Source organism: Urocitellus parryii, chromosome 5 (genome assembly GCF_045843805.1).
Source record: "Urocitellus parryii isolate mUroPar1 chromosome 5, mUroPar1.hap1, whole genome shotgun sequence".
Taxonomy (NCBI): Eukaryota; Metazoa; Chordata; class Mammalia; order Rodentia; family Sciuridae; genus Urocitellus; species Urocitellus parryii.
The window spans coordinates 196,672,826-196,699,783 of NC_135535.1; the positions used below are offsets into that span (position 1 = coordinate 196,672,826).

At 40.9% G+C, this 26,958-nt stretch overlaps 1 protein-coding gene across 1 annotated transcript in view; it reads left to right on the forward strand.

The window, feature by feature from the left end:
* The first annotated feature begins 14,327 nt into the window (after nt 1-14,327).
* The window catches only part of Fhip2a (FHF complex subunit HOOK interacting protein 2A), a 36,963-nt gene continuing 24,332 nt past the window's right edge, over nt 14,328-26,958 (forward strand). Inside the window, exons 1-3 of the mRNA XM_026389182.2 lie at nt 14,328-14,558; nt 21,161-21,239; nt 25,672-25,841. Of these exons, the coding sequence (XP_026244967.1) occupies nt 14,514-14,558; nt 21,161-21,239; nt 25,672-25,841 (294 nt within the window). The 5' untranslated portion in view covers nt 14,328-14,513. The remainder of the gene's footprint in view (nt 14,559-21,160; nt 21,240-25,671; nt 25,842-26,958) is intronic.

The following is a 26,958-nucleotide window of genomic DNA, read 5'->3' on the forward strand; positions in this document are numbered from 1 at the left end:
AGGTTTATTTGGGGTTCACAGTTCCTGAGATTTCAGTCTGTAAACAGCGGGCTCCGTTGTTCTGGGCCCAAGATGAGGCAGCACATCATGGGAAAAGGAATCAGCTCAGCTCAGCTCAGCTCAGAATGCTAAAGTATGATACCAGAGAAGCTCGCCGAGGCAAGTGTAGAGTAGAAAGTGGAAGATTTATTAAAGGATAGCAGAAAGGACTTTGTCCCCAAGGAAGAAGGACCCAAAAGGCGGAATCAATGGAAGGGGGAGGTCTTTCCTTTTTTATATCCTAGGTCTTCTTTTGTTTCCCTCTCTCCTGCAGCAGTAGAATGCAGGTGGGAAGGTCAAAAGGTGGAAGATGATAGGTGGACTGGAGGAGTAATCTGGGCTGGAAGGGCCTGGGGTGTTTTGATTAGCACCTCCTTGTTTGCTGGGAACTGCTACATTAACAGTTCCTTGGGCTGGGTTCCTGGGGTCATTAACATTTCAATCTCCCCCGGTGTAGTTCTGGTTTCCTGGACTCCATTCTCCTTAATGGTCTCCATTTTCTTTATCTTACTCCATATTAGACCTGATTTACCTAACTACCTATTGTAATGTCAGATTCCTGAGACCCCAATAGACCTCCAGAAGCTGAATCCATGCAATCACATGAGTCTTTATTGCAAGCTCGAGCCTGGACTGTTTCCTTCTGACACAGTGGTCCCAGGGAGTGAGTCCCGGTCCTTTGTTCAGTGAGGATTTATAGGTTTTTGGGGAATGCTCTACGAGTCACAACATCACACAGCAAATCATTTCATACGCGGGAAAACCAAACAACAACTCTTAACATTGATTAGCACATTCACTGGCGGGAACAAGTTGGGTAGGGGTGATTGGTTAAGTACAAGAGGGGGATTCCTTTGAACTGATTGATTTAAGCCACGAGAGGTGTACGTGCTAAACTACATGGTTTCCCAACATGTTATCAACCACCATAAACTACTAGGGGGTCATCTGGCATCCCAGGTATTTTCCCTGTCTCATGCTGATTTGTGGTTGCTAGGGGGTTGCTATGGCTCCTCACCTAGCCTGACTGAGTCAGGGACACCTGGCGCCACAGATCTCTCCGGGTATTTACCTTATTTACCGACAAACAACTCAGCAGGGTGGCTATCTGCCTAGAAAGGCTCTGTGAGTTTTTCCCAGGACAAGGGTCACGCCCCCTTCCTTAGGACAGGCCTTGAGGTAGAAACTGCTGTTATTTATTTATTTTCAAAAATAGAGTCACATCAGTTTCTCACTATCTTTAAATCTGGCTTCCTAGGGAAGATGCACCCTTCCAGGGCAAACCCACAGAGACCTACCTGCCTACAGTTACCACCAGTTGATCCATCAAACGAGGATGGACTGATTGGGTTATTGTTCGCATAATCTTATCATTTTACCTCTAAGTATTCCTGCATTGACAGGAGCTTTTGGGGAATACCTCACATCCAAACCATAACAACCATGTGTAGTATTTACATGTCAGATTATTAATACTACTGATGCATTATTAACGCATAGTTGAATATAAGAGCATTTTTTAGATTTTTAGTTCCATGAAATCTATTTCAGACTTTGGACCTCTAAAATATTAAGAATATAAATTTTTTCATTGTTTTGAGTCACTACATTTGTGGTAATTGGTTATATCAGCAAAAATAAGCTAATAGAGCAATTTTAAGACTTTGAAAATCTTCTGATAGTTGTTACTTATCTGTTAATTCATACATGATCTCTAATGTTGAGCAAAAATTGTTAATTTTGATATGTTTAAACCCCTCAATCTTTTCCTTAATGGTTTGCCTTTTGGGTCCTTGTTTAAGAAAAACTTCCCCTCTGTATTCTCTTAAATTTTCCTCTGTTATTGAAACTACACAGATTTACCTGTCATGTTTATGTCCTAGGCAACATGGGGTTTGATTTCATATATGGTATAATGTGGAGAACAAGCATGATTTTTTTTTCCCTTTTAGCAATACAATTACTTCTAATAGCAGTCTGAAGGTTGGATTTTTAGTTTTTTCCTACATAACTGGGATGTTTTGTTGCTTTGATTTTGCCACTTTCTTTTATTTTTGAGTTGAAATTTATATAACACAAATTTATCTATTTTAAAATGAAGAATTCAGTGGTATTTTCCCATCATTGTGCAACTCCTACTTCTATCTAGTTCCATCAATTTATAGTTGGTTTTAATGACTAGTAGGATCAGTTCAATTCTGCTCTCAATTTCCTCATCATTAAACAAAGACAATATTAGTACCTCATGTAGTAATTACTAAAAGATAGTGGCACAGAGGGTAGGGGTGTATGTCAGGGATAGAGTACTCACATAGTAACTATGTTGTCCTTGTCTTTGACTCCCAGCACTGCACAAAAAAGTATATATTAAGTGTTTAGCTATACTTGGCATTATAGTTATTAGAGTTATTATAACTATTATTGCATTGTGGCTAGAAAACACAGTCTAGCATCAAGTCACTCCCCTTTGCTGACACCATTGCCTCTTTTCAGCCTCTGATTCTTGGAGTATCTCCACGCTCATTCTTTGAACTTCTTTTCTTCCTACCTACATTCATCCCAATTGCTGATCATAGCCAGGCTCACGCATGTAAAATTCCTTGTAAGTCCTGCTTACATCTCCCATGAGCCCTCTCCTGGTCTATCCAACTGCCTTTTCAGCATCTCCTCATGAACACCTAACAGGATGTTAACAGATTTACAGGATCTTACAGATTCCCCCCTTTGAAAGTCCACTCTTTGCCAGTATTTTTCCATATTTACAAATTCCAATGCCATTCAGAGCTGTTCAGGCCAAAAACTTGGCATCTCTTTGATTGTGCTCCTTCTCTCATTCTCGTGCAATTTTCCAGCAAATCCTGTCCACTCTTTGGAATATATCCAGAAACCAACTGCTTATCTCCACTTCCTCCACCACTCAACTAGCCTTGCCTCTTACTGGAATAATGTGAGTCTCAGATCTGATTTCCTGCTTCCATTCTTGCCTTCCCCGCACTCTCTTTTCCACATAGAAGCAGTCAGAGTGACTTTTTAAAAAATGCAAATTGGATGTTTTAGTGCAAAAACCCTCAGATAGCTTCTAGTGTCACTCAGAATGAAATTCAAACTCTGTATGCCCTTTCCCTGTGGTTAGATACTATGGCAATTACCTTATGGTAGCAGGTATTTTGGAAATTTGTGGAGAGCTACAGAATTCAGAGACAATCTTATATTCCCTGAATATAAATTAGCTTCAAATCCACTCTTCTAATCTCTGCTTTTTTGTCTGAGTGGAGGACTCAACAAGTCAGGGTTCTTTTGCCAGGTAACTAACTCTACCTTCTTTGGTTCTGCCAACAGTGAGTGCCAAAGGGAGAGTGTGAGACAGTAGAGGGTGGCTGGGACTGCCTCTTCCTGTTGTGTCCTGCTCTGGGTAATTTCCTTAACAATGCCATTGGCTCCAGTCTCCAGCTTGTTTTTCTGTTTTTTTTTTTTTTTTTTCCATTGCCAAAATTAGCCTTCAGGTGCCCCTCAGAATCGGTAGGAAAGCAGCCCTCCTTCAGGCCCTTCCCCCAGCCTCTAGTTCTGAAAGCACTAATGTCTTCCCTCTGTTCCCTGCTGCACATTATTATCTCTGGGCTTCAATGTTGGCTTTTTGGTTTTTTAGTCCTCCAAACCCATGTAACACATATTTTGTATTAAATTCCTCTGCTGAGATCACTTATGTGCTTTCTGTTTTCCTGACTGCACCCTAACTAATATGGTTCTTGGTGACAGAGTGGTGTCAGAAAGTAGACCCTCAAAAATGGAATTTAGGGGGCTGGAGATGTGGCTCAGCGGTAGTGCGCTCGCCTGGCATGCGTGCGGCCCGGGTTCGATCCTCAGCACCACATACCAACAAAGATGTTGTGTCTGCCGAGAACTAAAAAATAAATATTAAAAATTCTCTCTATCTCTCTCTCTCTCCTCTCTCACTCTCTCTTTAAAAAAAAAAAAAAAAAAAAAAAAAAAAAAAAAAATGGAATTTAGGCATGTTTGGAGTACCACCTATAGTTGCTTGTGGAGTGCCTAGTGAAACAAGCAGCTTGCAGGATCGAGTGGCTATTGCACATGACTGCTATGGCAGTAATAAACTGTGGACTAGAAGAGCTGCTTCTAGTGACACTGAACAAATTACAGAAAGAAAATTACAAAATCAAGGTTCCAAACTCTGATTTCAAGTCACAAAGAACTAGGAAGAATCTATAGTAGACTTAAGACAATCGGCTAACATTTACAGCTGTAAACTTACTGAAAATCAGGTCCAAAATGGAGTTGTCTGGATTGCAAATCATAAAGTGAATTCACAGGTTAGCCATATCTTATATTGTACTGTGACACTGAAAAGGATAAGACCTGAGACTCAGAATGGGGACCCCTGGGTGGAATTGCGCCATGTTGAAAGTTTTGAACTCCCAGACATCTCTGTGCCTCTCTTGCCAGCAAAAAAAAGCCTACCCTCTTGTGGCTGAGATTAGATTTGCTTAAAGATCTTGCATACGCTTACCCAGGGAAGTTGTCTTGTAAAGAGATGTCTATCCTCCGCAAGACCCACCCTGACCAACATGAATAACGTTAGGCTAATAATTAGAGTCAGATCTCAATATAATCCAAGATATGAGTGCTAAGTTTAGCCCGGGAGGACATGGCTTACATGCTAAAATTCCAGACTTTTCTACTGTAGAAATTAAAAACCTGGGTAATATGAATTTTTGAGTGTTACTGTGAGGAAACAAGTCAAAATTAGATCAGGCTACATGTATTCTTATGAGTTCATTTATAACAATTCTAGATTCCATGTGCAGGAGCTAGAATGATTGGAAGTACTATAACAGCTTGGTTGATTGATTGAATTTTGGATTCAGTGTTCCCCAAAGTTGACATGTTAAACTATTCTTGGCATGGACATAAAGGAATGTAGATATAGATTAAAGAGAAAAAAATGTGAAGCTCATTTATCATTTATGACATGCCCTGCCCATCCTCCACTACATCTCTCAAGAAAATTAAGAGGGTATCTGTGCACTAGGCCATGATAAAGGTATTTTAAAAGGGAGCACTGCATCATTGAAAGACTCAATGGTAGGGGGTGACAGTACACAAGTCTGCCATTTAGATGACTGATTGGGTGGAAGTGATGGGGTAGAGGAAGTGACAGAGATCAAGTGGCAACATTTAACCACCAGAAGCAAGATGGGAGGAATTACTGAAATGGCAGCAGAAGTTACTTCAATGTAAAATCAGATTGTCTTGATCTGGCAAACTATAGATCATGATGCACACAGGAATGATACAGATGGCCATTGTGTCAGTCAAATTTGCAACACTGTGACCAAAAGACCTGCTCAGAACAATTTAGAGGAGGAAAAGTTTATTTTGGCTCATGGTTTCAGAGGTGCAGTACACAATACATGGTTGCAGACTATAGCTCCCAGCCTGAGTTGAGGTGGGGCATCACAGTGGAAGGGCATGGCAAAGAAAAGCTGCTCAGTTCATGATAGCCAGAAAGCAGAGACTGAGCACGCTCCACTCACCAGTGTCAACATAAACCACACAGGCCTGCCCCAAGTGACCTACTTCCTCCATCCATATCCTACCTGCCTACAATTGCTGTCCAGTTCATCCATTCAAGTGAATTAATCCACCAATTAGATTACAGCTCTCATAATCTAATCATTTAACCTCTGAAAATTCTTGCATTGTCCCACAAGTGAACTTTTGGGGGATATAGTCTACTAAAGAATCACTTGATCACTCTAATAGTAAAACCTTACTAGATCTGGTGGCTATAGATCTGCATTAAGGCACATCAATAGAGTCTGCAGTCTAGGCTGACCTCTTACTGAGTATCTAGACTTTGGGCAACTCATGGATCCAAGGACTCTTGATTGATGGGGAAGACAGACTTCTTTGAGGAAAGACCTACAACAATGTCACATGAATGTAATATAAATTTTCTTCCAAGAGTTCCCCAAAGGGGCCCATACACATTTTCTAAGATAACTGGATGTATTTATTATACTTCCATTAACACTTCTAGATCATAAAAGGAGAACCTTTGGATTTGACAGGGTTCAGAATTACTGCTCAATGTGACCTGACCCTGGGCTTTCTCTCTAAGGGCATGCTCAGCTCCTCTTTCCTCCTAATTGCCTGCCTACACCAGCCACAGTGGCCTTCCTCAGATAAGCCAGATTCTCCCATGGGAAGACACTTGCACTAGCTGTCCTCCCACCCAGATGCCCCTCCTTCCTATCCACAGAGCTAAGTCCTTTTATACATTGGTATGGCACCTGCTCAGAGAAGACTTCTCTGACCACTTAACATATTTATTTATTTTATGATGCTGGGGATTCAATCCAGGTAGACTAGCACTCTACTGCTGAGCTACACCTGGAGGGAGCCCGGGTTACCTAGTTTAAAATAAAACCTCCAGATCATCTTTACCCCCTTACTCACACTCATCCTGTTCACACCATCTATTACTATGTGAAATTTTATTATGTATTTGTTTGTTATTAGTCTTTCTTGCTAGGATATAATCTGTGTGTATGTGTGTATGTGTGTTGTTCTATTAATTTGGTTAAAGAATGAATGTAAAGTCTTCAGAATTTACTTCCTTGGGCTTCCTTTGTGTCTTGGTACAAAATCAAATTTTGTAAATGTCCCACATATGCTAGAAAATGTGATTTCTTTGATGGGTATAAATCTCTCCATTATACTTTCTTGGAGCTTATTACTCACATTATTCAAATGTCCTATAGCTCTGCTTATTTTCTGAGCTTGATTAGATGAGGGGTAAATTAAAATCTTCAAGTACAATAGTTGATTTACTTATTTCTCCCTGTAGTTCTGCCAGTTATTGCTTTACATATTTTGTGTCTATACCAATAAGTATATTTCTGAGCACAAACCTTGTTTTCTTGATCTATGATTATTTTACCAGTGTGTTGTATCTGTCTTTATCCCCTGTGATATTTTTCATCTTCAATTCTGTTTTGTCTGATACAATTGCTATCCTGCTTTTTCTTTGATTTCTATTTCTCTTGTCTTTTTCTATTCATTTATTTCAGCATGTCTCTTCCCTTTTAAATGTACGTGTTTTAGAAAATATAGTGCTATTTTAAAAATCAAATTTATTCATGTCTGCCTTTTAATTGGTGACTAAATCTTATCTATTATAACAGAAAAACCTATTTTATGTTTTCTACTTTTCATGCTTCTTTTCTAGTATCTTTTTCCGTCTTTCCTAAAGTTATACTTTGCATTTTTTTTTTTTTGGGTGGTTACCCAGAATTAAACATTTCATTCCCTAGCTTTCTTTTCTAACTATTATATGTGGTTAAGTTCTGGTCAATTAAACCAGGTGGAAGTATGGCGCTTTCAAAATGTATTTGTTAAAGGAGAAAAAGTACTGTCTTCTTCTCTTGCTTCCTTCTGCCCTGCAGTTGGTAATTACCTCCAGCTCCCACATGGGACCGTGAAGTGCTCCTGAGCATAGCAGCCCTGTGTGATGGTGCAGAAAGTCAAGAGCATGCCTCCAAAAAGTCATCATCCTGGTCCTGCCTGCCTATCAAGCAAACTTCTTTTATTTCTTTAAGCCACAACGACATTGGATTTTTCTGCATAGCTGGTCCTCACAGGGTGCTGCTCCTTTCTTGGAGCTTCCTTTTTTGTAACTTCCCAGGTGCTGGGGAGAGGAAGGGGGTACAGACAATACATACAGACAATGGCCTCCCCTCTAAGCTTCTTCTACTCCAACCCTCAGACACAGTAGATTTTCTCAAAAGTAGAGAGGAAAACAAAGACCTAACTGCAAGAAGTTTACTTCAGACCACAGAAGTGAGGAAGCAGGGAGAACAAGAGGGGCGATAAAGGTCCCCACTGTGGTCAGTGGAGGGGGACCTCCTGAGATGCGTTCAGAGTACTTCTCAGAGCTGTCCACCCATAAGGCAGGACACTGGAGCATTGGTCCACCAGATTCCATCCCCCATTGGCTAAGAATTACCCCAGGGCTGTTAACTCCATTGGACTTTTAGGAAAAGCGGGTTCTCCCAGAGGATTTTCAGTTGCAGAAATTCTGAGGAGGTAGAATGGGGTTGAAGTAAGATGCTGTCACCATGAAGTGAGTCGGAGATTACACAGAAATGGCCATTGCAGCTGCCATCAAGGAATGTGACACTTGACATGAATGTGACACAGGGTTTTAACAGTTTTTATGTAAGCTTCTGAGGTCCATCAGCTTCCTTCTTGTCTCTGTGGCAACTGCAGAATTGCGTCCAGAGGCTGAAGCACATGGCCTATATTCACCACCGTGAACCAGCTTCTCAACTTCTGAAACTTCTATTCTCTGACCGCTCTTTTTCAACAAATTCTTCTTCTATTTCCCAGCCCTTCAATGCAGGGGGTCTTCAAGTTTGTAAGTTTGTAACTATTTTGCTTTTTTTTCTTTGATTATACCAATTATTGAACTATCTCACTTACTCTTGGAGGTCAATTGCCAACATTTTTTTTTTGTACCTGGGATTGAACCCCGGGTGCTATACTTACTACTGAGCCACATCCCCAGCCCTTCTTATTTTTTATTGTAAGGCAGGGGTCTCACTAAGTTGCTTAGGGCCTTGCTAAATCATTGAGGCTGGCCTTGAACTTGGGATCCTCCTGTCTCGGTTTCCTGAGTCCCTGGGATTACAAGTGTGAACAGGCTTTCAACTGTCATCTTTAAGATATGATTCTCAAATCTTTATAGCCTAGATCTCTTTTCACTCTTCAGACTTCCTAATCCGAATTTATTACCCAAATGAATCCAGGAACTCCAGACAGCCCAGCTTATCCTTCACTCATGGTCTTGTATCTCCTGCAAAATCTGGTTGATCTTACTCACCTTAGAAGTTTACCATCTCCTTCCTACTCCTCCAGGTTAGTTACTCCTGCATATTATTCTCTCTTGTCAAAAACAGCTTCCTGCCTCTAGTTTCTCCACATGCCAAACAAATTTGGGGTTACACCAGGATATGGTTAGCCAAAAAACTTTTACAAGTATCGTTATGAAAATTTCTGTCCTTCCTCCCAAACTCCCAACTTCCTGCCCCATAGTGCCCACCCCTTTCAACCATCTGAGGGCACTCTTTTACGATTTCCTTCCTTTTAGAATAAATATGCTTAGGTTACTTCTTTTTTTTTTTTAAATTTTAATATTTATTTTTTAGTATTTGGCGGACACAACATCTTTGTTGGTATGTGGTGCTGAGGGTCGAACCCGGGCCGCATGCATGCCAGGTGAGCGTGCTACCGCTTGAGCCACATCCCCAGCCCAAGGTTACTTTTTAATATTTCTGTCTTAAGCAATATCTAGTGTTTCCCCAGTACAGAGGAGGAGGAGTTAGCTTTGCATTGGGACATTCCACTCCCAATGCATATCCATTTTTCATCTTCCCCATAAAGCAATAGCAATACTAGAGCTTTAATTAGATCAGTATTGACTGTTTACAGTGGCTGTGCAAATGATATGCACAATTTTGCCTCTAGTACTCTGATTACCTGTTTCTGCACTTTTTAACATTTTATTCTTCTTGGTGTTAATAATAATCTAGGTGTGTTTTTTTTTTTTAATTCTTCTTCCTCTTTCTTTCCTTTTCTTTGTATCCATTGCTAATTCAATATCAACCTTTCCCCTGTCTGGAAAAATCTTCTCAGACACATTAGATATTCCATTTTCCAGTTTTGTCTTCAGGAAACCTCTCTGGAGCCTTGCTACCTGCTCTCACCTGAACTAGCTTGTGGGTCTCCCCTCTCTCTGTGATGGGATCTCCCCCTTGATTTACTCCCTGAGGTTTTTTGCAGCACATCTTCTAGTGGTTTATCCTGAAAGGGTTCAAGGCAGGAAAAACTTCCAACATCTTGCACATCTGAAATAAATTATTTCATCCTCACACTTGCTGTCTTAGCATAGAATTTTAGGTTGGAAATTTTACCTCAGAATTTTAAAGCCATTGCCCCCAAGGCCTTCTCACTTTCTTCTGTTGTTGCTGAAAAGTGATATGCCAGTAATCCTTGATTCTTTGTTTAAACTTGTTTTTGTTTTCTCTCATTGGAAGTATCATCTTTCTTTGAAACTAGTGTTCTGGAGTTTCACAATAATGTCAATTAGAGTGAGTTTGTTTTAATTCATTGTTCTGTTATTTAACCGACCATCTCAATCTGGAAACTATGTTTTTCAAATCTATTCAATTTTATTGATTACTTAGTTTGATGTCTTCCTGTATTCTCTCCAACTATTTGGATATTATACACACTGGAGAGGCCCTATAATTTTATAATGTGTTTTCCTCCATTGTTCATGCCTTCATCACTTTTGCAATAGTCTTTGGGAAACATTATTTATTTTCCTCCTTTTATATTAATTTTTCTTTTTCTTTTACTTACTTATTTATTTAGTACAGGGGATTGAACCTAGGGGTGCTTAACCCCTGAGCCACATCCCCAGCCCTTTCTATTTTTACTTTCAGACAGGGTTTCACTAAGTTCCCTGGGGGCCTCACTAAGTTCCTGAGACTGGCCTCTAACTTGTGATCCTTCTGCCTCATCCTCCTGAGTTGCTGGGATTATAGGCGTGAACCATCCTGCCCTACTTGTTATCATGGTCTTAATGTCTAAAAGTTACTTTTTGTTGTCTACATACTGCTTTTTTAGAAATAGCACATGAGTCTTCTTTTATGACTGCAATATCTTATTTTATCTCTTTGAGAATGTCATTGGTAGTGTTTCTTTTTCAAAGTTTTATTCCCCATCTCCTCCCAACAGATCAATGAAAGCAAGTGTTTCTTCCAAATTCCCCCCCCCCCATCTCTGTCCTGTTTGTTTCTTTTGGTCTCTGTCATTAATGTTATAAGCTTTCCTCAAATGTTTGATGACCCCAGGGTTATCCAATCAGATTTAGGAGAAACACATTATAAAACTGATTAGAATTTCTGAGTATATGGACGGTGTCATTAGAGATTCCCTTTGTATCTTTAGGTCTTTTCTCTGGACTCTTCAGAGACCTTTCCTATCTTTTATTTTTTTAGTTGTTGATGGAACTTTATTTATTTGTATGTGGTGCTGAGAATCAAACCCAGTGCATCACGCATGCTAGGCAAGAGCATGACCACTGAGCCACAACCCCAGCTTCAGAGACCTTTCCTGTCCTCTACATGGAAGGATCAAGAGGAGAACAAGGGTTGGGGATGTATTTCTCAACAGTCACAGTGTTTACTTTCACTTTATCATCCCTCTCCAAATGCAACTTCTGATCGTACCCAGAGCAAGTCTCTGATCATATATCAGTATTAGAAAGGGGGTAGTGGGGCAGTCAGCCAATCTTGTGCAGTAGGGTGGAGTCTAATATTAAATTTTCAATCCATTCTGCTAGTTTTGGTCCTACTTTTACCTCTACATTCTGAGGTATTGAATGCCACCAATTCCTGAGCCATTAGAGGTTGTGACCATATCCATATGCTACTTTGGTTCCTGGCTTTCTTTATTGTTGCCTTAGGATTCAGCTTTGTTCAGTCACATCAGTTGATCACTTTACAGCTACTCTCCAGTTCTCGAAATTTTGTTGCTGTTATCTCCTCTCCCAATTTATTTGTTCTTTTGGATTTATCCTTTGAAAAATTCCTTTACTGTCATTTTAGTGAAGCTTGGGGAGGAGATGTTGCTAAATGTATGTGTCCACCCACATATTTAGCCAGAAGTCTGCCAAACTTTAGAAGCAGATATCATCTAGTTGTGTTTCTTTTATCCCTTTTCTCAACTCCACCCCAATCAGGCTTCAGTTTTTAGGGTTTTTCTTGTGACTTTTTTTTTTTTTTTTGAGTGGAAAGAGAAAGGCTTTATTAAAGAATAACAAAAAAGACTTACTCCTGGAGGAAGAAGGGGACCCAAAAGGCGGAATCCCTTTTTCTGTGACTTCACTGGCTAAACTTCATTTTAGAAAAGAATTTCATAAATTCATTCACCCTCAGGATAATGGATGATAAAGTTTAAGTGTTCTTTCTCTCAATAATAGTATTTTAACAGGGACTAAATTTCTTGTTTGGCTTATGCTAAATAAATAAAGGATAAAGTGGTAGTTCAGGAATTTCAGGAAGCCAAACCTAAGTGTTTGGGAGGCTAAGGGAAGCCTTTCTATGTTTTCTTGAATCATGCTGGGTTGAAGTAGGTCTCACTGCACCCTGGATTTGGGCTGATGTGGATGTTCATGTCACTGCAGGCATTGCAGGATGACAATAAAAAATAGGAATATCTGCTCAGTGATAATTCTAGTCCGTATGTCTTGGAAATTAGATATCAAGCAGATGAATCATTACCCTAAGTATTAACGTTAATATAGACCAAAATATTTATAGTGTTGCACTTATAACAGGAATGCAGTGATAGGCATCAAATGGGAACAACTCTGAGCCTCTTAAACAGACCTGTGCATGCAATTTGTGGTTGCAAGGAATTATGAAAATACAAAATGCCATATAAATGCATGACAATTAGGCCAGGAAAATAATTATGGTTAATAATATGACTAACCATCTTAAACTTTGTGAATAATAATAATAATAATAACATGATGTGTTCTTAGTTGAAACAGGAACAGGAGCCAGAATTTGAGAAGGAAAACAATTCAGTGTTTAGCAAACAACAGAGGAAGACTCCCAGCATGGGCTTCACTACAGAAATTTTAGGTCAGATTTACTGGCCCTTGAGTGAAACAGGGGTTTAAGCAACAAAAGCAGGGGGAAAGAAGACAAGACTAAATCTCTTCCTTAAATCTTAATTTGGGGCTCAACAATTTTGCCAACTACTCTTACTAACAATAACTAAAGCCTGTGCATCTCTTACTATGGACTAGGCACTGTTGAAGTGATTGATAGTCATTAACTTCCACAATGAGGTCGGTGTGACTCTCCCCTTCCTGCAGATGAGAAAACAAAGCACAAACTTGCCCCAGGTGAGTGACAGATGGGATTTAAACAGGCTACCCAGCTCCACAGCCCGGCTCCTTAATTCTCCTCCCCAGGGCTGTGACTTTTTCTGCTTTTTCTTTTTTCAGCTGTAAATACATATTTTCATCAGTGGTTGTGCAAAATTTACTCCACCCTTATCAAAAACTTGCTGTTTCTTTTGGTAAAACACCAAAACTAGCATAAAGCAAACACAAAGCTCTCCAGGATATGGGCGTTTTCGTAAAATTGTATCCACAAAAGCTAAAATCTTCCACCCTGTACAGTTTTTTCCAGGCTTGACTAATAGACTGTTGCACAGTATGTTAAGAAGCCACCTAAATGCCTACATTGTAGCTTCCATTATCAGTCCTAGTCATTTCCTAGAATCCTTTCGGATTCTTTTCCTCACTAATGTTTTCCAGTATCATCCAATAACTGAACAGAAAATGCTCTACTAAATTGTTGCATGTATCAAACGCGTAGATTGCCCTGCACGGTGGTGCACACCTGTAATCCCAGCCACTGGGGAGATTGAGGCAGGAGGATCCCAAGTTTGAGGCCAGAGTGGGCTATTTAGTGAGACCCTGTCTCGAAATACAAAAATCACAAGATGACCAGGATGTAGTTCAGTGGTAAAGCGTCCGTGGCTTCAATCCCCACTACAAATACTACTACTAACGATGACAGTACATTACCATATTTATGTAACTGAACTACCGCTGGTTCACTGGGGACTTCCTGCTTTATTGCTGAATAACAATGATGGCAAGTTCTACAGTGAGCAAAGCCATTTCACCTGCATTTCTGACTTGTTCGAATTCTCGGCATTTGCACCTCCGGTCCGTTGGCCTGTCCATCAGGGCGTGCGTTTTTACCAGTCTTCCAACCTGTCCTCAGATGACCACCCTCTGAACATGGTGCACAAACGGGAAGGGCCCCGTGGCCCTACACAGTCGGCATTTCACTTCCACCAGAGAAACAAAACCGAAGGCCGCTGCCGAGTACAAACACGCGCGCGGGCTGCGGGGCGCGCCGAGCCCGCGGAGGGCGGCGGCTGCCGGGCCCGCGCCCGCCCCCGTGGCATCCGGCGCCCAGCCGCAGGGCCGGCCTGGCCGGGGCCTCCCCGGGCCGCGGCGGCGCCCCCTGCAGGCGGCGGCGGGCAGAGCGGGCGGAAGGAACCCGAGCCGGGCTGCCACCGTGTCCAAGCCGCCGCCGCCGCCGCCGCCGCCGCCACAGCTCCGCGGGGCCCGAGTCCGCGCCGAACGACCCCCGAGCCGCCCGCCGCGCCCCTGCGCCGCCGCAGCCGCCCGCACACCGACGCGGCCGGGTCGGGCCCGCCGCGGTCTCTGCTCCTACTCGCCGCTCGCACCGGCCTTCACTCTGGAGCGGCCCCGGCAGCCGCAGCAGGGGCGGCGGCGGCGGATCGAGGAGCTCTCCAGGTCGTCCCGGGAGAAGCTGCTGCAGTCCCGGGACAGGATGTTCTCCAAGTTCACCTCCATCCTGCAGCACGCCGTGGAGGCGGTAAGGCCCGGGCCGCGGCGCGCGGCAGGCCGGGGATGGCGGGGCCTACGCTCCCCGCCGGCGGGGCTCGGCGCGCGGCGCGGCCCGCGGAGTGGAGGCCGGGGGCGCCGCGAGCGGCGGGCCCTCTCCGCGCTCGGAGCCGACGGGGACCCCTTCCCGCAGCGGAGCGCAGACCGGCCGCCCCCGGCTCGCGGGGCGCCTCCTCCCGCCGGTGGGGTCGGGGAGTCGGACCGCACCTGCGGCCCGGGGAGGCCCCGGCGCCCCGACCGTTAGCCCTCGGGGAAAGGTGGCCAGCGCCGAGCAGGACAAAAGAAACGAGCGGACGCGGCGGGGCTGGGTTTTGTTTTGTTTTGCTTTTTGCGAGGTGGAGGGTGGGCAGGGAGAGGTGCGATCCGGCCGAGGGGACACAGGCGAGGAAGCAGCTGGCCAGACCCAGTTTCATAACGTGCTAGCCTTGCCTGCTCGGGCCTGGCGGCCAGCTCAGCTGGACCTTATTGATTGATCTGCTATAGGCTTGGGCAAGGTCCCGGCGAGCTCGTTCCCACTGCGTCCAGGCTCACCCAGCAGAGACCATCTGTTTCCTTGTCTAAAGCGCTTCCTGGACACTCTTGGTTTATCCTGCAATTGTGCCCTCCTTTGAGGAGTTAGACGCCAGCACAGAGGGACAGTGTTCAGAGAGCCTAGCAGACAAATGAACGAGGAGAAACCCAACAGAATAGCCTGTCACTGTTTTAGTAATGAAAGGGCCAATTGCTTTACTTCAGTTGTTTACTTTATTCTGCGAGAATTTCCCATATTGAATAATGCATTCTGTGAGGTAACAATTACCTCGCCCATTTTTTAAAAAAAGTCATTCTCTTTTGATGTTCCGATTATGTGATACAGCACTTTAAAATCCACACGATTTTTAAAAAATAAAAAAAACCCAAGGACGACAGAATATTTTTATGGTCGGGTAACAAAAAGTGGAGTATAATTAGCCCCAGAAAAAGCTCTTGAGGAAACATCAGATCAGGAAAGGCAGGTGTCTTGGAGCTACCCAGGAGGGACAGGACAGTTGGATATTAAGGCACGATTTTTAGTTTTATTTCTTTAGACACAGGCATGGTGTGAAAGATTTTAAAATTGACAAGGAAAATGATATATTTTGAGTTATTTTTTAAAACACCCGAAATCATTTAACTTTTGGCACTCAACGGAACTGGGATACTGGGATAATTGGGAATAAAAATTTATTCCATTTTTTTCCTTTATTTTATTTGTTTATTATTATTACTTTTTAATGTGATGCTAAGGAATCCAGTGCCTCCCACATGCTAGGCAAAGCTCTGCCACTGAGCTAGCCCCAGCCCTCCATTATTTTTATCCTTTTCCTATCAGGCTACTTACAGAAATAAGCACATAGAAAGAGGCTTTCCCACTCTTCAGTAAACATTCATTTTTGTCCTGAGGCCTGTGTTTTCTGTCATAATCTTTTATGATTGTATATATTATCTACCAAATTATCCCCGTAAGTTATGTGAGTCTGGCTCTTTAATATCCACTTCTGACTTTACTAAGGTGAGTGAGAGGTTAGAGTGGCTTATATTCCCCTGTCCCTCCAAAGTAAGGTGTCAGCTTGGAAATGCACTGTTTCATTTGCCCTCTGCTAATGTTTGTAGCTGTGATACCATTCACCCAGTTTACTTCCAGAGGAGGTACAGCTTGTGAAAATGTTTTGATGTATCTTTTTTTTTTTTCCCCTTTTAACTTTCTCTTGGGATTGAACTCATATGTCATGACAGATAAGCCATCTCATGGAATTTGAAGAATGTTTTTTCATAACCCAAGATTAGTTTATTCAATTCCATGTATTATTTGCTTGATAGTTTCCTCTCTAAAACTTACCTTACCATCCCTCAGTTCATTAGCTTTTCTCTGTACTCCTTTTAATTTCTGATGCATTCCTGTTAATATAATTATCAGGGTTGTATGGAGGTTGGATGGAACCCTGTACCTGGAGGCCAATGTGACATTTTTTCAGTTGTTACTGTGAGGGTCTGCAGAATAAGGCTTTGTCAACCATTTGTACTGTCACTTTCTTAAGTTTTTATACTCAATTGGATCATGCTTCCCATTTTTTTTTAAAGGTTTTTCAGAAGCATATTCACCTAAATGAGGGTAGATGTGGAGTTTTCCTTCTTGTTTAATTAATGGGTCTCCTCACTTCTTGTTAACTACTTACAAAGAGGAAAATATAAAAAACACATTTCAAAGAGTAGTATTTGAAAATGTGTTACTAAGCTGATAGGCTGTATTTTGAGTGTAGGAGAGAAATTCCCACTTGCTCAAAAACAAGAACTGTAATGTGATTCTTGTTTTCCTTTTCAGAAAGGACACTCTTCCCTCAGTTTGGAAATGATTGGCTGGGGAGAGTCTTGTGAAATGGACTGAGTTCTGTTAGTTGCCACATGTCTCAAGTCTGAAGTTAGGCCTCTGGTAAAGTTAGTTCCCAGGCTGGATTGGATAGTTAGCACAACCTTTCCAAAGAATAAAGGACACACTTTTCATTCAGTACAATTTAGTCTTTGTGTCAGGCGCTAGTTCCTCCTAAATTCCAAGCAATTCCACCCTTGAGGACAGATTTATTCCAGAGAGGATAAAGGACAGTGTCAGGGAAGAAAGTTTTATCTATTTTAAGGAATTTCATGGAGGTCATTCTTTAGCATTCAGATGCAGTGTTTTCAAATTATAGATGATAATTATATAATGATGAATATAGATGATAATTTTTGGGACCAGCAGTTCTTTAAAAAATCTACTCTGTGTTGAGAATTAAACCTCAAATCAAACACATGTAATGTTTTCTCTTTCAGTGCTGGGGCCTGATCTCTAGGTCTTAAGCATGCTTTACCCCTGAGCTGTATCCCTAGCTGTGTGTGGTGTTTTCTTAGGTATATTTTTGTCCAACAGGTGACCTCTGACCTCAGTCCTTTTCTTATTTAGCAGATGTTTTATGAGCTGCCATAAAAGCATGACACAGTGCTGGGGAAACCAGGTATATCTGTCACAGTGATTATAGTCTAATTTAGGAAGCCAGACAAATACACAAATGAAATCTTAGGGCTGGGGATGTGGCTCAAGCGGTAGCGTGCGGCCCGGGTTCGATCCTCAGCACCACATACAAACAACGATGTTGTGTCCGCCGAGAAATGGAAAATAAATATTAAAAAATTCTCTCTCTCACTCTAAAAACAAACAAACAAACAAACAAACAAACAAAACAAATGAAATCTTAGAATAAGGAATACACAAGAATGTGACCTCCACCCTAGAGCCAGGCACAATAGGGTTCCATTCTTGCCTGTCCAGTACTTCTTTACTTGGACAAGTTACAAAGTCATCATACATTTCAGTTTCCTTGATATAAAATGGAAAGAATTAGATCCATTTTTTAGAATTGTTGGAGAGATTAAAATGAGATGTACAGGAAGTTCTTAGAGCAGTACCTTGCACCTAGTAAGTGCTCAGTAAATTCTGACCATTATTGTTATTATTTGGATGATTTGTTTGGTCAGGCCAGTGAGGTCTGAGGTTGGGAACAAGCACTTTGGAGCAGTTGGAGAATGTCTGGAGGAATGGAGACTTGCTGGATTATGGAGAGGCAGAGAAGATAGGAAAGGATGTTAAGAAAGCTGGGAGGGGAAGAGGCATTTAAAAAAATCCAGGAGTAGAATGTCATGATTTGTGACAGTGAAAGCGGAGGCGGCTGTTGAACGCCAATTGTCATTTGAATTATCAATGTAGTTTCTTTGGTGTGTTGGACATTGTAGAGAAAGTCCAGGTTTCTATTTAAAAGCACTGTATCCTAATGACAAGACAGTTAATTGGGTCTGGATCTTTATAGGCATCTGAGCAGAAATGGAAGTTTATTATGAGAATTTAAGACCATATAGTGTGTGTAAACTTTGTAATGTAACAATTCATCAAACAGTGGAGACTGCCATGCCATTCAACAAATGTTATTGAACACTGACGTTGTGCCCTCACTGAGCCAAAAACCAGAGGTTGAAGGATGAAAATGATGACACCATCCCATCTACCAGGGGTTTATAGTCCAGGGGAGGAGATGGCTAATGAACACTGATGAAGGGATAGACTGGGGGAGAGCATCAGGCTGATAGAGGGAACCTTCGTACTGAAGGGAGAGGCTTCCCAGAGAACATAGTCCCAGTTGGATGTTCATGGTTCAGATAGTAATTGCATGAATTTTTAGAAATTTAATCTCTGTATAGCAAAAAGTTAAATTAGAATCTCCTGGTGCTGATTCACACACATTTCTTTCTCTTTTAAAATCCAGAGCATGATTTTTCTTTTCTTTTGTGCTGGGATTGAACTCAGGGCCTCACGCATACTAAACAAGCACTCTACCAACTGAGCCATATCCCCATCCTCAGAGTGTGGATATTTTAATGCAATGATGAAACAAGTAATTTTCATATTAAAATTAATAACTAGGAAATTTGGCATAAGGAAATTTATTCACGTTTGAGTAAAATTGTTGCTAATCTCAAATATTAGCAATTAGTTGGAATTGTTTGTCTATCTACCCACTGGGGAGAGGTAACTAAACACTGTTCTGCTTTGAGTTTGACTATATTCTGCAGCAGAGGTCGCAGTACAAATCCTGAAAGACTTCTGTGGTCTGGTGACTTACAGTTAAGTCCCACTGGTAAAATGACCTGGAAAAGGGATGCTGTAATTCCATAGAGTCCTAAGAGTTTCCTTGGAAAAATTTATCACACCACCACATTTGCACTTAAACTAAGCCTATAATCCCAGTGGCTAGGGAGGCTGAGGCAGGAATATGACAAGTTCAAGGTCAGCCTCAGTAAATTATCAAGGCCCCAAGCAATTTAGAGAGACTCTGTCTCAAAATTTAAAAAATTAAGAAGCAAACAAACAAAATGGGCTGGGATGTCGCTGAGTTGGGAAGCGTCTTGGGTATGAAAACCAAACCAAACCGAGGTTCAGGTCTTGAATTGGGGAATTCCATTTGCTTGTTCTGCTTCTTTGTACATTGAGCAATAGAATGGTAGTCTATAAAAGCTAGGTCCAAAAAATTAGGGAAATGTTCTGTATTTTGAAGAAGATTATGAAACCAAGAAGCCCACTAAAAGATTTTTTTCTTTTCATCTGAAAATTTCAGAAAGATTATTCCTTTTTCACAATTTTTTTTTCTCAATTTCCTGTGTCTCTCTCCCCATGTTCTCCTTGAAGTGTGGTACTCCCACAGGTTTTAACTCCTTAAAGTCTTTTAAAAAGGGTTTCACAGCATTTTATGGAGAAACGAGGTGCACATTTAGGTTCTCTTAACCCAGTTCTGCTTGGTGCGGAAGAGCCACTAGCATTAAGATGTGCTGATCACTGAGCATTTTTCAGATCTATTTTTTTTCATTTCCTCTTCTGGGTTGAAACACCTAAGATGTCCATGACTGATATTTAGTTTGCACAGTAGTTTAGAGATTATTTTGAAAGGGTTGTCAACTTTGAGGTCAATAGTGAGGGCATCTAGAAGTCAAAGTGGAACAAGCAGGAGTACAGAGTAACCTGGCCTCCCTTAGGCCCTCTGGTTGGAGGAAGCATATGAAAGTGGGAGATTCCTCTGCTGTCCTGCAGGTTCCCAGAAGAGAAGCCTCGTTGTTCTTAAAGCTGCGTCAACTCTGTACTTCTTACAAAAATTGACAACAGTATGGCTGGGCGAGCACTCGCTCTCTATCTCAGGAAAAGAATATGTTGGGGAAGGCACATCCATTTGAAATGCTTGTCCATTTGCAGGAAGATGACTGAGGGATGTAATTTTGGTCTAAAACTTCTGAAGTGAATTTCAAAGCTTAAAATGTAAAACATCTTTGACTTTGTGGAATTTAAATTGATAGCGTCTCATTCATGTAGTTATTTTGATGCATTGCCGAATCCAGGCTTAAACACAAAAAGATTTGCATCAATATGTCACCAAAAGTAGGGAACAGTTTAATCCGATTATGACTTTGCTTTTGCTGTGTGTTTTAATAGTGGTGATGTGTAACTAATTGCATAGCAGCTCTTTACCACTCTGTATTTCAAAGTCCTAAGTACAAAGATCTCTGGTTATCAATAATTTGATTTTTAAAAAATATGTTTTAGTTGTCAATGGACCTTTATTTTATTTATCTATATGAGGTGCTGAGAATCGAACCTAGTGCCTCATACATGCTTGGCAAGCACTCTAACACTGAGCCACCACCCCAGCCCCCTCAATAATTTGATTTTGCTGACCCCTCAGTATAGAATATTGCTGTGTTTTTGTTTAATATAGCTACTTTTGAAGCCACAGATTTACAGGGAAGGGGCAAAGCCCAATATCATGTTTTAATAATGTTGATAAATGTGATTTTCCTCTTTTTGAATAAATCATTTTTAATTCTTGAATCCAACTCATTTTGTTTCTTTGATATCTGGCATCAAGTCAAATTAAAGCTCAACCTTGTTTAATCTGCATTTGCATAATACATAGAGTTAGACTTTATAGGAAACTTTTAATGCCATGTTCATAAATGTTTGGTCTCTTTGTTTTTGTATAGCTCGCTCCTTCTCTTCCTCTACAAGAAGATTTTGTTTATCACTGGAAGGCAATTACCCATTACTACATAGAGACTTCAGGTAAGGAATGATGCTGATATTAATTAAGCAAAATTTATGGTATACTAAAATATATTTTAAAATAAAATTTCAAAATTAGTTTATATTTAATTTTAAACATTTTTAACTTTACTTTGTCTTTTATCTTCATTTATTCATTTTAAAATGTATCTTTTTGAACATTTACGTGTCAGGCATTGCTCTAGGCAATGGGGGATAGAATAGTCAGACAACTCCCTGTCCTGATAGATTCTATGGATTGATTAGCAGAGAGGCAAACAATAATGGCAGATTCATAGTGTTCCAGATGGTATAAAGGGGAGAATAAGGCCAGCTATGGAGTTAGAAGTATGTGTCTGGGGTAACAATGGGCAGTTATCTATTTTAAGTTAGGGAAAGCCACAACACCCAAAGTGATCTGAGCTGAAATCTAAAGAAGAGAGGAACTAAGCCAGCTGGATGACCGGGGGAGTGTCCCAGGCAGAGGACCAAGGTCACAAACCCTGGGGCTGAACTGCCTGCTTGGCAAGTCCCAATCACTTTGACCTATGAGAAAGATTAGATTGAAGGGACAGTGGGTTACAGCTGGTGGAAGGGTCAGGCAAGGATTGTCCAAGCGAGAGATCATAGTGACTTAGACTGGGTGGAAAAGGTAAGAATTGATTGTATTCTGAATGTATTTTGAAGGAAGGTTGGTTGGTGGATACTAGATATGAGGATGTAAGAGTCATAGGAGGTAACTAAAGGTTTGGGCCTAAGAAGCTGGAAAATTAGAGGTGCCACTTACTGAGAATAGGAGCTCTGAGGGAAGAGTGGGTTTGGAAGAGAATTCTGGACTTGTTGAGTTTGAGAGGCCTATCAAGTAGTTGGATTTCTCAAGTAGACAATTTCCAACAGGCATCTAGACTTCAGAGATAGGAAATTGAGTCATCAGTATGTCAGTAGGATTTAAAGCCACATGTCGAGATCTAGGGAGGAAGGAGAGATGAAAGAGAAGGTATTCAAAAAACACCTTTGGGCTCAGTGTTCGGAGGTTGGGAAGGGGAGGATAACAGCAAAGCAAACTGCTTTTCTCAGCGAGGTAGAAGACAGCCAGGAGAGAATGGTGTGCTCAAAGAAGAGGAGTCCATTCTGTCTCATGATGCTGACGGCAGGCTAATGAAGACGAAAAATGGATCACTGGCTTTAGCCACAAGGAGCTCATTAGTGGGTTTTTTTGGGGGGTGGGGTACCAGGGATTGAACTCAGGGGCACTCGACCACTGAGCCACATCCCCAGCCCTATTTTATATTTTATTTAGAAAAGGACGGTGTCTCACTGAGTTGCTTAGTGCCTCTCTATTGTTGAGGCTGGTTTTAAACTCAAGATCCTCCTACTTCAGCCTCCCGAGTCTCCAGGATAACAGACATGCACCACCATGCCCAGATTCATTAGTGTTTTGTTTTTTTTAAAATATTTATTTTCATGTGGTGCTGAGGATTGAACCCAGTGCCTCATGAATGCCAGGCCAGCACTCTACCTCTGAACCACAACCCCAGACCTCATTAATGTTTTTGATAAAATCCATTTTAATGGCAGCTAGAAAAGAGAAGTACTGACTGGAATAAATGTAGAAGAAAATGGGTGGAAAGCAGGTATAGACAATGTGTATAGACTGCTCTCTCGAGGTGTGCTAGCATAAAGCAAGAGGGAGATTGGGGATAAGAGGGGGTTTATGTTTTTATAAAGATGTAAGACGTGGCAGTTTTGTACTTTGATGGCAACATTCTAGTAGAGGACAAGGTGGGTGCAAGAACGACCAAGGTGGTTTCTGAGTAGTACCTTCAGTCGGCAAGAGGGTTAGGATCCAGTGTGCTGGCGGATGCCCATCCTTCGGCAGGCACTGGACACTTCCTGCCAAAACAAGGGAGGAAGCAGAACTAGGACCAGTACAGCAGGGAGGTAAGTTGGATAGGGAATCTACAAGTTACCTTCTGGTTGCTTCTGTTTTTCTCACTGAGTAGAAAGAATGGAGGATAAATATGGGGAATGTGAATAGATTTCATCAAGGATATTAGCAAGCTTTTTTTTTTTTAATTCTAATTTGTTATATATGACAGCAGAATGCAATTCAATTTATAATACACACTTAGAGCACAATTTTCATGTCTCTGGTTGTACACAAAGTACAGCCACACCATTCGTATCTTCATACATGTACCTAGGGTAATGGTGTCCATCTCATTCCACTGTCTTTCCTACCCCTATGCCCTCTCCCTTCTCCTCCCTCCTCTTTGCCCTATCTAAAGTTCATCTATTCCTCCCATGCTCCCCACCCCATATCCCCTTTGAATTGACAAGTTTTTTGTAAAGGGTCAGAGAGCAAAATGCTTGAGGCCTTGTCAGCCATACAGTCTCCTTTGCAACTGTTCAGCTCTGCTGTCACAACACAAAAGCAGCTGTCAATACAACATAAAAGAAGGAGCATCCCTGCATTAATAGCACAACTCATATTTATGCAATGAGTAAAAATTAGGAAAAAAATATATATCTTTAAATGTAAAATTTAGTTTTTAACTTATTTGTTTAGCAAACAGATCTACAAAAGTGATTTTTTTTTGTTTTTTTAATATGTCTGCATTTTCAAATGACTCTTCCTAGTTAGCCCTTGTGATTTTTTTTTCTTTCTTCAGGACTTTAAACAAATGCACAGGTTCTTGCTTTAAAAGTTGTTTTCCCCACCTAGTAGCAGAAACAAGTGTGTATGTTGCAATGAAGTAAGGGATAAATAACAAAACCTGAGTCAAGAAGAGTGTCAGGTACAGAAAGAGAATGAGGAAGGAAGAAATAGAAGCAGCAGTGTCTGACCTGGGCTGGGCTGTAAAGGATGAGTAGGAGTTCGTGAGGTAGATGGGAGAGTGAAGGCATTTCAGGTGGAAGACTTAGCATGTGCCGAGGTACAAGGACATTGATAGTTTAGATGGCAGAAACTAAGTCTTGTCTTCCAGAGAGCTAGGATTTTGATACTGTCAAATTAAATTTAGTTAATTTATTTCTTAAATTAAAAAGTCTTTCTGGTCACTTTCTCCCCATGAATAGTTATAATCAAATCATGCTTGAACACTCATTGTTTCCTGGAGTATTTTATACTTAGCTATATATTTATAGGGAAAACATTTTTAAAAATCAAATTACAAACAAATTTATAAATTGTCTTGTATTAGTGTGAGGTTGCTCATTTTAGAAGAATACAGAATTAGACCTATAAGCTAACATTTCTTGAATTTTTACTGTTTGCTAAGGCACTGGACTTCACATGTGTTATTTCACTGAAAACATAATAGCACATACTGTTGTATTTTAGTTGTGTTTTATAGATGTTGGTGACTGAGGCTTGAATAATCTATACTGAGTCATCCAGCTAAAAGTAACAACCACTACTTGAGTCCAAGTGCTTTTCACAACTGTCCATACCATATCAAATTAGATATGTGTATTCTCCTGGGAATCGAGGGTGACCCTTCTCTTTCCGCTGTTTTCTCCATCCAGCTTAGTTTTATGGTTAACTGTGCTTATGTACCCATATGTGCTTATGTATGAAGCAATGTATCAATACATAGCTCATAGGGGTTGTGTTGCACAAGCTGTAGAAGGATTAAGTGAACTTAGAGCTTGGCATTTCCTAAAATATTTTGAATTTAAATGGCCTATAATGTTTTGTATTTTATTAAGAATAATTTAACCCTCATGCAGTATGGAAAGATGAGTAAAACCAAGTCCAACTGTGATGTTAAAAATATCCAACTTCTATTTTTTTTAAGCTGTAATTTTAGTAAGAATTCTAAGAAGCAACTTTGAAAAACAAACTTTGGTAATAGCTATTATCAATGAGAGGAGATGTCAGAAATTTTAATAGTAGGTTTCCTTTTGGCTCCTCATATTTTAAAAGATGGAGATGGATTGAGGGCATTAAGTGACCGACTTCCCAAAGCTACAAAGTAATTGTAGTAGCAATAAAAAAATAGAACCTGTCATTTCCATATGTCCTGGGTTTCTCAGCTCAATAGTCAAAGCCAACCTATTTTTATATGAAGAGACTTAAAATTCACATCTTCTAAGCTATGTGGGGAAAAAAAAGGCAAATTACAGGTACATAGAAAATTTTTATGTTACATATATTTTACCAATTATCTTCCCATTTTCCACATAAATGACTCACTCTATATTATCATGGATGAATATTAGCTGATAGAATTTATTTCAGAATCTGAGTTTTTGAATAAGAATATGGAATAGCATCATCTTAATTCTCACAAAGGTCATCATACCATGTATATAGACCTAACATAAGTGTGTAGTTCAGATTTTTCTCTGTGTGAATAGGAATAGGGAAAAATAGAGGTTGTTTTAGGTGCAAATATGCAGTTTAAAATGTTTGAATATTTCTTTGATGAGCTTGTTTTTTACTATCCAGATGACAAAGCCCCAGTGACTGACACGAACATTCCATCCCATCTGGAACAGATGTTAGATATACTGGTTCAGGAAGAAAATGAGCGGGAATCCGGAGAGACTGGGCCATGTATGGAATATTTGCTCCATCACAAGATCTTGGAAACATTATATACCTTAGGGAAAGCTGATGTAAGTTCCTACTCCACAACATGTTCTTGGGCATGTAATACATACAGTGATGTCTTAGAGATAAAGAAATGGCCAGTTAAATTATAGAGGTCCACATCGCACATGGCAGGATTCAAGTCCAGATCCTGGGGCATAAACGTTGTATGGCCTGTACAAAGGTGCCATCCTTTGAGATAGCAAAGCTCTCAAGTGCTCCAGACAACAGCTGGTACCTGGACCACTTGGATTCCAGGGTAAACTTTCATGAAAATAAACTCAAGTCCATGTGCCCAGAATCAAAGAAAATGGGAAAAAAACCTAGGGACAATTGGGTTACAAAAATTATTTTTCACAGTCCTGGAAGAGAATGTCACTGATTATTCTGACATTTAAAGGAACTGATGAGTGGAACCAATTCAAAATTTTAGGCCTAATGAATTTTGAAAATATCTTTGCAAAGGTAATACTGTCCTATAAATAACATTTTATGCCATGAGACTTTCAAATTATATTCATGCATCACTAAATTACAGGGATATGTTCTGAGAAATGTGTCATTGGGTGATTTCCTGTGTGTCTACCCAGACCTTCATGGTATAGCCTACCACGCGCCGAGACTATATGGTCCAGCCTGTTGCTCCTAGGCTACAAACCTATGCAGCATGCTACTGTACTGAACAGTAGGCAGTTGTAAAACACTGATGGGGATTGAAACATAGAAAAGGTATAGTAAAAGTAGGTGATGGGAATTTCTCAGCACCATTTTAAGCTAATGGTGATCATCCTTATATATGTGGCTCATCTTTGAAATGAAGTCACACAGTGCACGACTGTACTTAGAGCAGTTTTGAGACCACTTGGTAGTGTGAGGGAAGAGGAGGAGCCTAGGGTTGGGTAGGAGGCCTTGCTTCCCATTTCAGCTTTGTCACTGACACACTGTGACCTTTGGCAAGTCTCTTTGATTAATCTTCCTGCTCTTTAAGAACATGGAAGTGGGGCTGGGAATGTGGCTCAAGCGGTAGCGTGCTCGCCTGGCATGCGCGAGGCGCTGGATTCGATCCTCAGCACCACATAAAAATAAAATAAAGATGTTGTGTCCACCGAAAACTAAAAAATAAATATTAAAAAATTATCTCTC